This window comes from Rhagoletis zephyria, unplaced genomic scaffold (assembly GCF_001687245.7).
Source record: "Rhagoletis zephyria isolate East Lansing unplaced genomic scaffold, Rhagoletis_zephyria_1.1 Rzeph_scaffold_00800, whole genome shotgun sequence".
NCBI lineage: Eukaryota > Metazoa > Arthropoda > Insecta > Diptera > Tephritidae > Rhagoletis > Rhagoletis zephyria.
In genome coordinates, this window is record NW_016157884.1 from 19,017 (window position 1) to 35,140 (window position 16,124).

Sequence of the window (16,124 nt, forward strand, 5' to 3'; positions counted from 1 at the left end):
TGTAAAACCAATTTTGAATTGCACGACCCACTCCGTTGCTTATGCCAGGATTTTAACTCTCATTCCAGCACGTTTGATATATCAGATCCGCTTTTCAGCATTAAGAAAGCGATACTCTCCTCTCTCAATAAGTGAATTATTGACATAAATACATAAAATCAGCTGATGAATTTAGTTCTGTAGCTGAACAGTTTTAGATCTCGACACTTAACAAACTCCTGCCTATCGTGACTCGGCACAAAAATTTAAAATATTGGTTCCGTACGTCATGCGGACTGCGCCTCTCGTGCAGATGGGCGGGAATGGAGGGTAAAAACCGTTGGGATATTATTATACGAGCGTATATATATACATATTTGTAAAAGGGGGCGTGGCACATCCCATTTGCGCGGAATTTTTTATCAACTATAACTTCGGAACCATAAGTCACACGAACTTGAAATTTGATATCCAGACATATCAATGGTAGGTACTTATAGGAGGGATTGTATAAGCGTGTTTGTAAAAGGGGGCGTGGCACATCCCATTTGCGCGGAATTTTTTATCAACTATAACTTCGGAACCATAAGTCACACGAACTTGAAATTTGATATCCAGACATATCAATGGTAGGTACTTATAGGAGGGATTGTATAAGCGTGTTTGTAAAAGGGGGCGTAGCACATCCCATAGGCGCGGAATTTTTTATTAACTATAACTTCGGAACCATAAGTCACACGAACTTGAAATTTGATATCCAGACATATCAATGGTAGGTACTTATAGGAGGGATTGTATAAGCGTGTTTGTAAAAGGGGGCGTGGCACATCCCATAGGCGCGGAATTTTTTATTAACTATAACTTCGGAACCATAAGTCACACGAACTTGAAATTCGGTATGCAGACACATCAATGGTAGGTGCTCATACGAGGGTATATATAAATGTGTTTGTAAAAGGGGGCGCGGCACATCCCATAGGCCCGGAATATTTTATCAGCTATAACTTCGGAACCTTAAGTCCCACGACCTTGAAATTCGGTATGCAGACATATCAATGGTAAGTGCTTATAGGAGGGCACATATAAAGGAGTTTGTTAAAGGTGGCGTGGCACATCCCATAGGCGCGGAATTTTTTATTGGCTATAACTTCGGAACCATAAGTCTCACGAGCTTGAAATTTGGTATGCAGACGTTTCAATGGTAGGTGCTTTTAAGAGGGTATGTATAAACGAGTTTGTAAAAGGGGGCGTCGCACATCCCATAGGCGGAACATTAAATCCAACAAACTTGAAATTTGGTATGCTTTTAGAAGGGTACGTATAAATGTGTTTGTAAAAGGGGGCGTGGCACATCCCATAGGCACGGAATTTTTTATCAGCTATAACTTCGGAACCATAAGTCTCACGAGCTTGAAATTTGGTATGCAGACGTTTCAATGGTAGGTGCTTTTAAGAGGGTATGTATAAACGAGTTTGTAAAAGGGGGCGTCGCACATCCCATAGGCGGAACATTAAATCCAACAAACTTGAAATTTGGTATGCTTTTAGAAGGGTACGTATAAATGTGTTTGTAAAAGGGGGCGTGGCACATCCCATAGGCACGGAATTTTTTATCAGCTATAACTTCGGAACCATAAGTCCCACGAACTTGAAATTTGGTATGCAGACATACCAGTGGTAGGTGCTTATAGAAGGATACGTAAAAGCGAGTTTGAAAAGTGGGCGTGGCCCATCGCATTGGCGTGGAATTTTTTATCAGCCACAAATTCGGAACCATAGGTCCCACGAACTTGAAATTTGGTATGCAGACATATCAATGGTAGGTGCTTATAAGAGGATATATATAAACGAGTTTGTAAAAAGGGACGTGGCACATCCCATAGGCGTGGAATTTTTCATCAGCCATAACTTCGGAACCATAAGTTCCATGAACTTGAAATTTTGTATGAAGAGATATCAATAGTAGGTGCTTATATGAGGGCATAAATAAATGAGTTTGTAAAAGGGGGCATGGCACGTCCTATAGGCGTGGAATCCTTTATCAGCTATAACTTCGGAACCATAAGTTCCATGAACTTGAAATTTTGTATGAAGAGATATCAATAGTAGGTGCTTATATGAGGGCATAAATAAATGAGTTTGTAAAAGGGGGCATGGCACGTCCTATAGGCGTGGAATCCTTTATCAGCTATAACTTCGGAACCATAAGTTCCATGAACTTGAAATTTTGTATGAAGAGATATCAATAGTAGGTGCTTATATGAGGGCATAAATAAATGAGTTTGTAAAAGGGGGCATGGCACGTCCTATAGGCGTGGAATCCTTTATCAGCTATAACTTCGGAACCATAAGTCACATGAACTTCAAATTTGGTACTCAGACATGGGTATCTATGGGAGGTGTTCAGAGTAATGTATATAACTATATGTACTCATCTATTAGATAACCGGGATATTTAAAACTGTTTTTTTTTTTTGAAACCTTACCGTCTTTAGAGTATTTTGAAATGAAAAGATTAGATCGTTTTTTAATCCCGCGATGCTGTTAAATGAAAAAGATTCATACACAATAAATAAAACTCCTTCCGAATTAAGCATTTTACCAGAAATGTGCAGCTATACTAAAACAGCCAAGCGAATAGGCAGCTAAATGGAATGTACCGTAGTCCACTAATTTTAATTTAGAAATTTGATCGTTACCTTAATCCACCTAATATTAATAATGGAACAAGATATGTAGTACAAATTATGATCAATATACATTAGTTAAAGCACGATAAAGCTAAAAGTATGGCTCATAAGAATTCTTTAATGTAAACAAAGAAAATAGTTTGTGTCCTTTAAATTATGCTGGACTGAGTATTTGTATTACTGTTTTATATTTTTATTTGTTTACCCCGAACGACGTCGGGTGCTCTGCTAGTTCATTATAAAATTTTATATTTTTATTTATAGGATTTTTATTACATACCTCGAAAAGAGAAAAATAAGGCTAGTGGAAAATTGTTTGTTAAATACAAAAACAAGGCAGGCAAGAGACGAAAAGAGGATTTATGCCAACAGACGATTATTTCCAAAACGAAAAGCTGTACTGAACCTGTTCAACCGGTGGAATTCGATATGTCAATTGCTGTTGCTTTAAAGACCTCACTAAATAGAGACAGCTCAAACTGGGACGATGTATGTGACAAATGGAAAAAGACCTTTCAATTGCGTCAAAGTGACTTAAGAGAACTGGAAAATTATGATTTTTTTTAGCCTGGTCCAAGCCGTCCCACGCCAAGGCTCCAGAACTGGTATGTTCATTTGCTATCCATACATAGTAACTCCCGTGTCTTAATTAAATGGATACATAATAACTAGAGTTAAAAGCAAAAACCAAATTGTTTTAGCCTGTCAATATGTGGGGCGCTTATAATTATGACACGGAGTGTATGTATTTACACAAATAATATGTTTTACCTCCAACAATAATTTTTGAGATCAACATTGATTTTGATATTTTATACCCATCAAAGGGTCATTTGCTGCTTTCAAAATGGGGAGTTTTTTCATCGAAAATTGCCAAATTTTATGAAAGCCATATTCGGAACGACTTTTGCAAACAGCTATTTGCAAGTGCTAAATTTTTAAGCAATAAAGGTTTGTTTTTAAATATTTACTAGTACGTATTATACTTTAAAATGTGTAAGATATGTATTAAAGTCCAGCGCAAGTGTATTTGCAGCATTTCGTTCAATAAGTATTCCTATATACATACACTACTTGGCGTTGAGAGAGTAAATACTTGACGTACTTGCTATTACTCCACCAAAGTGGATACTCTACTTTCTCTCATCGCGTACGAGAGATATTTGCTGCTGCCAAAAGGGAGTAGCAAATCTACTCTCTGTATACTTGTAGTAGAGTCAAACCACGCCAACTGTGTCAATGAATTTCCATTGATTTTCTGGAAAGTGAAGACAATTATGAGAATCTGTAGATAATTATAGAACAAAAATACAATTTGGACGGTTTTCGAAATTGCACTTCGTTTTTGTTTTTTCTTTTGGTATTATAAGAATATTGCAATTTTTGAGACAAAAATTCGTAACTCGCGACCCATTTGATGAAATTTTTTTTGAGAGTAGCTGAAAGAGAAAGAGCTGCTGAAGCTTTTCCCTTTACAATAGAATGATTTGCAGAATAAAATTTGCAAAACAATTAATTCTTTAATAACAATAATTTAAACAATTGCAATTGTTTATATATTCTAGGCCCGCGATTGCAGTGAGATTTTGGCACAATATACTCTAAACTCTTGTTTTTAAGTTCCAAAAAGACAAAATTGGTCTTTCCAATTTTGACGGTCGCTATCGATTTTTTTGCCACCTTTAAGAGTTGAGAAAATAGCTATTTTCATTTAAGCTTGTGTGAGTTATAGCATTTACACGTTAAATAATTTACGTACTTGTATAATTAATCATTAATTAACATAAAAATGCTATCACTTACACAAGCTTAAATTAAAATAGCTACTCAACGCTTAAAGGTACGAAAAAATCGATAGCGACTGTCAAAATTGGAAATACCATTTTTTTCTTTTTGGAACTTCAAAAAAAGAGTTTAGAGTATATTGTGCCAAAATTTCACTGCAATCGCGGGCCTAGAATATGTAAATAATTGCAATTGTTTAAATTATTGTTATTAAAGAATTAATTGTTTTGCAGATTTTATTCTGCAAATCTTTCTATTGTAAAGGGAAAAGCTTCAACAGCTCTCAAAAAAAATTTCATCAAATTTCATCAAATGGGTCGCGAGTTACGAATTTTTTTCTCAAAAACTGCAATATTCTTATAATACCAAAAAAAACAAAAACGGATTGCAATTTCGAAAAACCGTCCAAAGTGTATTTTTGTTCTATAATTATCTACAGATTCCCACAACTGTCTTCACTTTCCAGAAAATCAATGGAAATTCATTGACACAGTTGGCGTGGTTTGACTCAGTACTTGCGTATTAAACTTCAATTCTGGTTGTTAGCCTACTAGTTGATATCGTTTGCGGCGCTAGTCAGTGAAATTGAAAAAGTAAAAATAGAATATGGAAATTGACGATGTAAGGAAATGTTTACGGCCTTATTTATGCATAAAAAATAACGTAGATTTAGACAGTTGTTTAATGTGACATTTTCATAAAACTTGTATTCAAGCAGCTTTTTAAATCTATGTACATATGTACTTATATTTTTATGAAAGTATTATTTCTCGTTTCTAATTTTCTATAAAACTATTTGCACTCATTAACCAACAAATAAGTTGTCAAAAACAACAACTTAAGCAATGCTGCTATACGAAATAAAATTATTAGTTGCAAATCAAAATTTTGAAAAGTGCCGATTTTCACATTCGATAGTTGGACATGGTAGCGACGAGATGTATGAGCATTTTTTTCTTAAGAGCTGCATACTGATTTAAGAATTTTTTTATAGAAGCAAATTTATTTTCCATTTATTGTGCGTAATTTTATATGAATTTTTTCATTGGGCACGTTCCGAAGGCGCAACAGCTCTGTAATTGGTACGATTGCACCTTCAGAACGCATTGTTGCGTACTTCTGATCAACTGAATAGTTGCGTGTTAGATGACCGTAATATTTTTCTGATCATTTCAGACAACATGTTGGTGTGTACCTTTGAGAGTTGAATTTGACAGCTAATGTATGAAGTCGTTCAGAAGACGCATAACGATCACTGATTTTTTTTAGCAACGGTTGCGCTCAATTGCTGCGCCTTCTGAACCTACCGATTGATAGCTTTTTTTTGATAACACTGTGCGACAGCTCAAATCGGTATTGAGTAAAACCAAATGCAAGAGATAGTTTTTGAATTTCATTGAGTTTTTTTTAATAAATACTAAAATTAGAGGTGTATGAATGGCGAAAGAAAACCTTTATCCGATTTTTTTAAATCGAAACTACATTTTTACATATGTACATATGTACATGCATACATAAATATATCTAATATGAAATTGAAATTTTCACATCAATTTGCGCTATCTTCAAACCCATGGTTTCAATTGTACGCATCTCGTCAGGGTTTTCCCAACAACTTGGTTTTGCTGCAGTGAAGCGACAGAGCAAGTGACGAGAAAAAATATATGCGGACACTTATATAAGTTAACGCAACAGTTTACAACAGCTCTGCAGAATTGACTTCTACCAACGGTCAGCAATTCCACACGCACATCCGCACAATTGCTGACACCGCATTAACCAATTTGTTATTCGATCAGCAATAATAATTGGCACAACAACGATTGGGCAATATTCGGAAATAGTGCATATGCAAGTGCAACGTGACTGATGGTCGATAGTAGGTTTAATTTAATGTTAAGAAACCAATTGTATTTAGTTCTAAGTTTAGACTCAATTAATAAAGACGTGATGGACGCGAGTCCACACACTTTTTTAAAAATCCGTTATTTAATAAAATAACTTAACTGGCGCCCGAGCAGGGACCAGTTTAAGTTCGCGTGTCGGTTTAAGTACGTTATTGGCAAAAGTTGCCTGCAAGGACAGCCGAGTGCCACCGCGTCGCGGTAAAATCCGAGTGTTGCCGTGCGGAAAAAACGTGAAAATAAACGGACAAGTCGCCTGTCAACAACAGCCGAAGGACCGTTAGGAGGACAAGCAACTTAACTGGTGCCAAACCACATATCAGCGTTGGAATCCGGTAGGATAGTAACGCACACTTTCATTCGTGCGCATCGAGGGTACCCGAGTAGAGCAGCGAAAAGGACATCTACCCGTCGCCAGGAGGTGCTAGGAAGTAAGAATTAAAACAAGTTGATTAGTAATTAAGTATTGGAAAAAAATTTTAAGGAATTTGAAAAAAGAAAATTAATAAAATCATAAACTTTTGCAAACGAAAATAATTTAAGTGAATTTTAAAGAGAAATTTAACAAGATATTTGAAGAAATTTTTTTTTCTCGCATTTACACATGAAAATATTCAAAAAAAATTTTATAATATAAGAGTGAGAAGTGAAAAAGGAAAAGGAGAAAATTTTTGAACTGCAATCAATTAATTTCAGATTAAAACTTTGTTGAAGTTTACTTACCCTAAATAATATCTAAATAATATCGGGCTTGTACATCCAATAACTGATACAAATTGAAAGCTGCGATTCACCACCTTCGGGGGGACCCTCCAGCTTATAAAAAAAAAAAATCTCTGCGATTCACCACCCAAGGGACCCTCCAGAGAATTTTAAACTACAAACAAAAAATAACTAAGGCTTGTACAGCCAATAACTGATAAAAATCTAAAGCTGCGATTCACCACCTTCGGGGGGACCCTCCAGCTTATAACAACAGTCCAACTCTGCGATTAACCACCAAAGGGACCCTCCAGAGGATAAGGACACATTAATAAAATAAATAAAAATTAGTTATGGCAAATCTTAAGAACCTCGTTCGACCCCCATTGCTAAATACGCCTCCCACAGCCCCTTCCCAACAAGTTACCCATAACCCTAACGAAATTAATATGGAACAACTAACGAATATAATAACTGGCGTGGTGACTAATATATTAAGACAAGAAGGACGAAACCTAGTGCAAGCCGCCCTCAACCCCAACGCAAATTTTACAAATATTACGGACGTGACCATAGACTCGACCCTAGCGAAAAATATAACGGAACTAGACAAAATTCCGGAGGTTGTGGGATGAATACGGGAATTCTCAGGCAATCCGGGAGAGTTTAGCTCCTGGAAAAAAAGCGTAGATAGAATATTGCAGATCTATGAGCCACAAAAAGGAACGCCAAAATATTATGGCATCCTTAATGTTATACGAAATAAAATCGTGGACAACGCCGATATTGCCCTCGAATCTTATAATACACCGCTGGATTGGAAGGCTATTTCGAGATGCCTTACCCTCCACTACGCAAATAAACGAGATTTGGGAACTCTAGAGTACCAGATGACCGCATTAGTGCAGGGCAACCTCACTGTTCAAGAATTTTACCAAAAGGTGTATTCACACCTGTCACTTATTCTCAACAAACTCGGAGGTAGGTGCAGAATCCATGCATTTGCTTACACGGACCTACCGGGACAAAGCCCTCGACACCTTTATTCGAGGACTAAACGGTGACTTGCCGAGACTTCTTGGCATGAGAGAACCGGTAGATCTTCCTCAGGCTCTCCACTTATGCTTAAAACTGGAGAACCAAAACTTCCGTTCAAACTACGCGCTGAATAATAATGGCCAAGTTAAGAAAACCCAAGATCTGCGGCCACCTATTCCACCCAGAAAAATAAGTAACGAATTCTACCCACAACTGGCGTACATTCCAAGACCATACGTGCCTCCACATAATTTTATGGCTCACCAACGCCCACAACCCACTCTTAATTACCGTAATTCGCCAAATTATAGGGCTCCGGCTCAACCCCCCGCTAAGCCGCAACTTCCACGTCCAGAGCCAATGGATGTCGACCGCTCCTTGCATTCAAAAGCGGTCAACTACATAAATAGGCCACCACTTAATAACTAGGCCGGGAAAAGACCATCCAACTTTTCCCAACAAGTGCCTCTGAAGCAACAGAGGAACTTCCACATTGAGGCAGGTACTCAAGAAGACCAATAATATTTACAGGACCAACAAGACCAATATTATCCGCAAGATCAACAGGATTGGTATCCAACAGCGGAAGAGTATAAAGCAAAAATTGCCAAAGAAGAAGGTGCACAATCAGTTCAGGAATACGCTGAACAAAATCCATCACAAGACGTTCAAGACCATATCGATATTCATTTTTTAGAATGAACAGTTCTTCGTTGCCGTATGTAGAGTGCAGAACGAAGAACGGAAAAATTCTGAAAATACTCATCGATACCGGTTCGAGCAAAAATTACATCCAACCCTGCCTCATGTCAAAACGAATTCCCAATGACCAACCATTTTTTGCAAATTCCATAGCCGGACAGATACAAATTATCCACCACACAGTTATTAATCTATTTGGCAGAAAGGGCACGAATTTAAAATTCTTTTTGCTCCCCACCCTAAAATCCTTTGACGGCATAATTGGAAACGATAGTCTTAAAGAGCTTCGTGCCACCATAAACATCCACAACGACTCCCTCACATTTGGCAATGGCATAAAAATAAAAATTAAGCAACAACCTTCACCATCGGTCAACAAAATTGACGTAAGGACCGACCACATGACAGAAACGCAAAAACGACATATTGACCGTCTCACAAACAAATATCCGCACCTATTTACCGAACCAGATGAGAAACTCACCTACACCACTACTGTAGTAGGGGAAATTAGAACCTCTTCAGACACCCCAGTATACACCAAATATTATCCTTACCCCCTAGCAATGAGAGACTTTGTGAAACAAGAAATAGAAAATCTATTAAAAGATGGAATTATTAGGCCATCCCGTTCACCCTACAACTCGCCCGTGTGGGTTGTATCTAAGAAGTTAGACGCGTCTGGACAAAAAAAATACAGACTGGTAATTGATTATAGGAAATTAAACACCCTAACCATAGCCGATAAATACCCAATCCCGGAAATCAACGAGGTGATCTCGCAACTGAGAAACAACACATATTTTTCTGTTCTTGGTTTAAAGAGTGGCTTCCATCAGATTCCTCTGAAGGAATCCGACATTGAGAAGACAGCTTTTTCAATTAATAACGGTAAATACGAATCCACTCGACTTCCGTTCGGACTTAAAAACGCACCCGCTATCTTCCAACGAGCGCTCGATGACATCTTGAAGGAACACATTGGTAAAATATGTTACGTGTATATAGATGACATCATAGTATTTGGCAAGGATGAGCAAAGCCACCTTCAACATGTCGAACAAATTTTTCCCACACTAGAAAAGGCAAACATGAAGGTCCAGTTCGACAAGTGCGAGTTTTTCCGTAGAGAAGTCGAATTCCTAGATTTCATNAGGAATCCGACATTGAGAAGACAGCTTTCATTGTATCACAAACAGGCATAAAAACTAATCCCACTAAAGTAAAAGCAATTCAAGAATTTCCATGTCCAAAAACACTAAAGGACTTGAGGGCTTTTCTTGGTCTATCAGGCTATTATCGACGCTTTATCAGAGATTACGCCAAGTTAGCGAAACCTCTGACATCGCTTTTGAGAGGGGAAGATGGACGCGTGTCCAAAAATTCCTCAAGCAAAAAGTTCGTAGTGCTCGATAAAAACGCCTTAGAGGCGTTCAATAGAATTAAATCTTCATTTATATCAAAGGAAGTCGTGCTAGCCTACCCAAACTTCAAGCAGGATTTTCATCTTACCACCGATGCATCCAACTACGCTCTAGGAGCCGTCCTCGAGCAAGCAGGTAAACCAATAACCTTTATATGCCGATCACTAAATAAAACCGAGGAGAGCTATGCAGAAAACGAAAAAGAAATGCTTAAAAACTATTTGTATGGATCAGCGAAAGTTGTAATTTTCACAGATCACCAACCGCTCACTTTTGCATTGAGTAACAAAGTGTATCCTCGAAGAATACAACTACGAGATGAAATACAAACCAGGTAGAACGAACGTCGTAGAAGACGCACTCTCTAGACCCCCACAGACTGAGATTAATGTCCTGACAACCACTGACCATAGCGACGAAAGTTCCGCTCATCAACTCATCCCAGCCACTGAAGCACCAATAAATGCTTCCAAAAATCAATTATTCCTGTTATTCGGCGACGAAGATAACTATACATTTCAAATACCATTTCCTAGCTTTCACAGGCACACGATTACAAAACAAAACTACTCGACACAAGACATTATAGACATATTCAAACGACATCTTGACCCAGGATTACTCAACGGACTGTACACGACAGAAAGTTTGATGGGCAAAATTCAGGAGATATATCCACTTCATTTTGGGAACATTAAAATTCGTTTTACACAAACCCTACAAGAAACAGAGCAGGAGCAAATAATAATTAAGAACATTGGTGCTCCTGGACGATGCAATGATTCGCAGATATATAATGCATCGTTAATGAAGCGAGTAATGGAGGAGAACGAATTACTGAAGGTCAGTAAGAAAGAAATAGGTGGAGTACAAATGCCTATATGCATTATTGGAGATTCTGCGTTTCGGTTTTCCACCTCCTTAATGAAGCCATACGCGTTTTCAATGGCCTTAACTGAAACACAAAAACTCTATAATTATAAGCTTTCAAAGTGCAGAAGAGTAGTTGAGAATGCATTTGGCCACTTGAAAGGACGATTCCGTCGTGTTGGAAAAGGTTTAGACAACCGTATTGGGAAGGCACCCATCATTATTAGAGCCTGCTGCGTCTTGCACAATTATTTAAATGAAATGAACGACACTATAAATGACATGTGGTTGGAGAGATTGCAAGAAGTGAACAGAAATCTCGAAAATCCTGAATATGTTACTATAGTTGGAGACAATCAACCCTCAGCTGAAGAAATAAGGCAAGGATTATGCAATTATTTTAGTGAGTACAATTTTTATTTGTTAATTTAATTCATTTACATTTTTTTTTTTCGAGCTAAATTTCTTTTGTTATTTATCTATAAAAATACCGTCCACTGTATATACTTTTTGTGAGTCATATGAAAAAAAAGTGATTTCTCCGTTTTTCGAAGTTAGCCTCCGAAATCGAGATATGGGCCTTCGAAGTTTGAAATAGGACCTTTGGTAAAAAATTATATTAAATTATTGCATGTATGTAAATAACTAAAAACCTAAAAATATAGGCGTAGTCCTCCTTTTATTTAAATGTTAAATCAATTTTTTTGTGCAGACCTATATTACCTATATAAGGGGTCAAAGTTCAGGTCTTCGAAAAATTAATTTCCTTATATTGCAAACAATTTATATTGTTGTAAAGGCGATTAAATCCCCTTTCTTCTGATATGCATATTTGTATACTTTATACTAAAAAATTTGAGAAAAGTCACATTTAAAGGAAATAAGAACTTTTTTTATAAAAAAGTATTTTGAACAAAAAAATTACTAACCGATTTTTAGAAATATGCATATCAGAAGAAAGGGGATTTAATCACCTTTACAACGACGCCAATTTTTAAAAAATCGGTTAGTCATATTTTTGTTTAAAATATTTTTTTTTTATAAAAAAAGGTATTTTTTCATTTAAATGTGTTTTTTCTAAAAATTTTATATACGAAGTATACAAATATGCATATCGAAAGAAAGCGGATTTAATAACTTTTACAACGGTGTGAATCCTTTTAAAATCGGTTCAAAATTGTCTGAAATATTAAGTTTTTCATTTTTCGAACATCTGACTTTGACCCGTTATAGCACCTGTAATATGAGTTTTCGCAAAAAAATTTATATACCATATAAAGGCGGACCACGTCTGTATTTTTACTTTTTGTTGGTTTTTACATGCAATAATTAAAAATAATTTTTTGCCAAAGGTCCAATTTCGAACTTCGAAGGCCCATATCTCGATTTCGAAGGCTAACTTCGAAAAACGGAAAACTAACTTTTTTTTACTTATGGCTCAATCTCTTTAAAAAAGTTGGTTTGGTCCAATACCCAGCCGAGTGCTGTACAGTGTTATTAATTTCTATTTAAAAATGATAAAATGCCAACTTTTAATTCTTTGTTATCATTCGCTATCTCCCTCAGTGTGTCAGCTTTGTCTTTCTCTATCTTCATCCACTCTTTTTCATTTTCCTCACTCCTCTGTATATGTTGGCTTATCTCCGCTGACAACCCATCAAATTTATCTAATACTTTCTTTTGTAAAGTGCCGATTACTTTCCTTCTTTTAGGCTCAACCGCAGAAGCTGAGCTGCTAGGCATTGGTGACGACGGCGATGATAGCGGCGGTGACGGTGTGGGGAGCGGTGTGGTTGGCAGAGGAGTGAGAGGTGATGACAGCGGCGGTGACGGTGTAGGCAGCGGTGTGGTTGGCACAGCAGGAAGAGGTGATGCCAGTGGTGAGGAAAATGTTGGGCTGAGTGATGACGGCAATATTGGGGTCAGTGGTGATGGCTGGGATGCTATATCGGATTCTGTTTAAAAGAAAAAAAAACAAATAAGAATGAAATAAAAAAAATCAGCATTAAATAAATACATATGTTCATATGTGCTTGTATCGAAGTTAAAAAGATAGGGTACGGTCAGCGTTGGCACTTTGCTACGATCGTAGTAAATTTGCTACGATTTTTCAAAAATTTAAAAACTTGCTACCCCACTACGCTTTATTCTATTTTACTACGCTTTTTATAATTCATTCAACTTACGGGCAGCAACCATTTGTAAATCACTATAACTTCAAATATGTGGCAAACAGGCCATAGCTTCAAGTTCTCAATGTATACTTTTACTACAAATTGTGGAGGAAGCGTCTGACCAAAAACATATGCAACATAAATATGCAAAACCGGTCAAATTTTCGCATAACAGGCAGAAAGATTCAATGTGTGAGAGGGATACGAAGATGGATAGCGAAGATGGATACGAAGATAGAAAGCGGCTCAACAGAGGCAGAATGTTAAGTTCGCTTTATTGCAATATTCTGTAGAAATCAAATTATCGATATTCTCAAATAAAGTAAAGTGCTGGGGTAAATGGCAAAAAGTGTTTAGTTCTATAAGCTCGTATTTAGAAAACGCCACTGTAAAAGAAACAAATATAATACAAAACTTAAAAAAGAGTACAAATGTTATTGAAATTTAAATGTTATGTTTTTGTTTTAAAACATTAAATATGCATATGAATTTAAAATAATAACCAAGTTTTATCTTTTACTACGATTTTCTATTTTTTACTACGATTTTTCTGGTATTTTACTACGCAATCGGATCCATGAGGTGCCAACCCTGGGTACGGTTTAGTTATTTGTATCTACTTAAGTTTTAGTGGAACATTTGTTTTGAAGCACCACCGTATGTCTGTGCTCGTGCAAAATCGAAGTGTACCTTCGCACTTAAACCTGCAACTAAACGAGCTGATAGTTCTAGCATGTACACAGACGCGTCACTCTGCTACAAAACAAATATCTCCACTAAACACATTACGGCTTTTAGTAAGGCACATTCCAAAAACGCATACATACCGCTGATGTTTTCAAGCGTCAGCTCGCAAAACATATTGGCCTTAAATCCACCGATTATCTGGTGCACCCTTGCGTATAAAGGCCACGTTGAGGGTGATCCACCAGAAGGTCCCATAGCCAATTTCTCTTTTCTATTAACGAATTAAATTTTTAGTGGTTTTGAATATTATTCCTTTATTTCTTCTTACCTGTAGCGTTGCGTGAAGTTCGCTAACTTCACCTGCACATCAAGAATGTCCACTTCGCCATCCTCTTCCCAAGCCAGTCTCCTCTTTCTTGGTTTTGGAGGTAATCGAACTGAAATACATACATATGTGTTTTTAATAAACATTACACAAAACCATTGGTGTTTATTTACTCACCATTCAGATTGTTCTGCATCCTGCAGTTAAAATTAAATTTTTTTGGTTTTTGATTGTTTTGGTTCCAATAAGAAAATAATAAATTTATGTCAAACAGCTGATTGTCATTTAACACTGAACACACCAAAACTAAGAAAACGAACTTACCAAACAGAGTTGCATTGGAGTTTTTACTCGATTAAACATTCAATTAATTACCAATTGAGCAATTTCTAATTGAAATTTTGTATGGCAAATCGATCTTAATTAGTGCATTAATTGAGAAAGCTTGGATAATTGCTCGATTAACTGCCTGTCTGAAAATAGTATAAAACATGAAACCACCCAAACCTTTGAAATCTTGAACACTCTAAAGCCTTCTAACGTAAATAAGATGAAAAGATCAATTGATATATTGGGATCGGCATGGAAGTACTTAGCCGGATCTCCTGATCATGAAGATTTAAATATAATAACAAACACCTTAAATAGCTTAAATGAGAACAACAATAACCAAATAGTAATTAACCAGTTGTTCGAGAAACGCATAAATAACATAACTTATATAGTAAACAAAATGTTAAACACGATAAGGAAGGACGACAATGTTCTATCGGAAATTTTAATAAATTTGCAAAATAGGATCAGGCTAATTAAGGAAGAGCTAATTAATATAAGGTATGCCGTTCAATGGGCAAAGCATAATATAAAAATAGAATTGTCAATTAGTAAATTAAGAGAAGATGAAGTACCATTTAAAAGTGCCGAAGAAGCATTAGAACTGTCAAAAGTAAATGTATTTAGCCAAGATATGAAAATTGTATACATGGTAAAAAATACCTCTAACATTAAAAGAAACATTTAGAAGAATTATTATACGACCTATAAAAAGGATAAACAGTATTGTAATTAAAACTGAGTATAATGAAATATTGAAAGGAAAATATACACTGTTTGGAATAAAAAATAAATGCGAAACTATAATGATTTATGTGTAACTAGGATAATTCATAGTTTAAACTCAACATGTTCGACAACCAACGGCCATCACGTCCCTACGCTAGAAGAAATAAAACCAGGAGTAATATTGCTAAACCAGTTCAACGGCAAACTAGAAGCCGACGAGACATCCCAAGAAGTAAACGGAACGCAGGTGATATTATTATGCAATCCAACAATTAAAATCAACAGTCAAACCTTCAGCAATATTGAAATAAAGCCAATCGAAACCATCCCTGCAATACTACCGCCAATCCCGTTGGAAAAGGACCACATAGGACTACTTTCCCTAGAAGCCTTGAAGGACCTGCATATCAACAATACCCATCGAATAAATTCCCTCAAAAAGGCAACCTTCTCTGTCGGAAGTCTAACTACGGCAGCATTCTTAATAATTATAGTACTTCTTCTTTTCCTAAGGAAACGATCCGTGAAAATCCAATATGTGGGAAAAGAAATAGTGAAGCCCAGCACAAGCCTGGAAGTCAATCCGTCAAGCGAAACAAACCACATTCCAACATACGTAAATCTCAACAACTTACCATTCTACTAATGATCGAGGACGATCATATTTAAAGGGGGAAGAGTTAACGCAACAGTTTACAACAGCTCTGCAGAATTGACTTCTACCAACGGTCAGCAACTCCACACGTGCATCCGCACAATTGCTGACACCGCATTAACCAATT

The 16,124-nt window shown here is 36.6% G+C and overlaps 1 protein-coding gene across 1 annotated transcript in view; it reads right to left on the minus strand.

The window, feature by feature from the left end:
- Nucleotides 1-12,542: 12,542 nt before the first annotated feature.
- LOC108361586 (formin-like protein 2) overlaps nt 12,543-16,124 on the minus strand; it is a 52,451-nt gene continuing 48,869 nt past the window's right edge. The window contains exons 2-4 of the mRNA XM_017614227.1: nt 14,284-14,392; nt 14,096-14,226; nt 12,543-13,049 (exon numbers count right to left, since the gene is read on the minus strand). Of these exons, the coding sequence (XP_017469716.1) occupies nt 12,592-13,049; nt 14,096-14,226; nt 14,284-14,392 (698 nt within the window). The 3' untranslated portion in view covers nt 12,543-12,591. The remainder of the gene's footprint in view (nt 13,050-14,095; nt 14,227-14,283; nt 14,393-16,124) is intronic.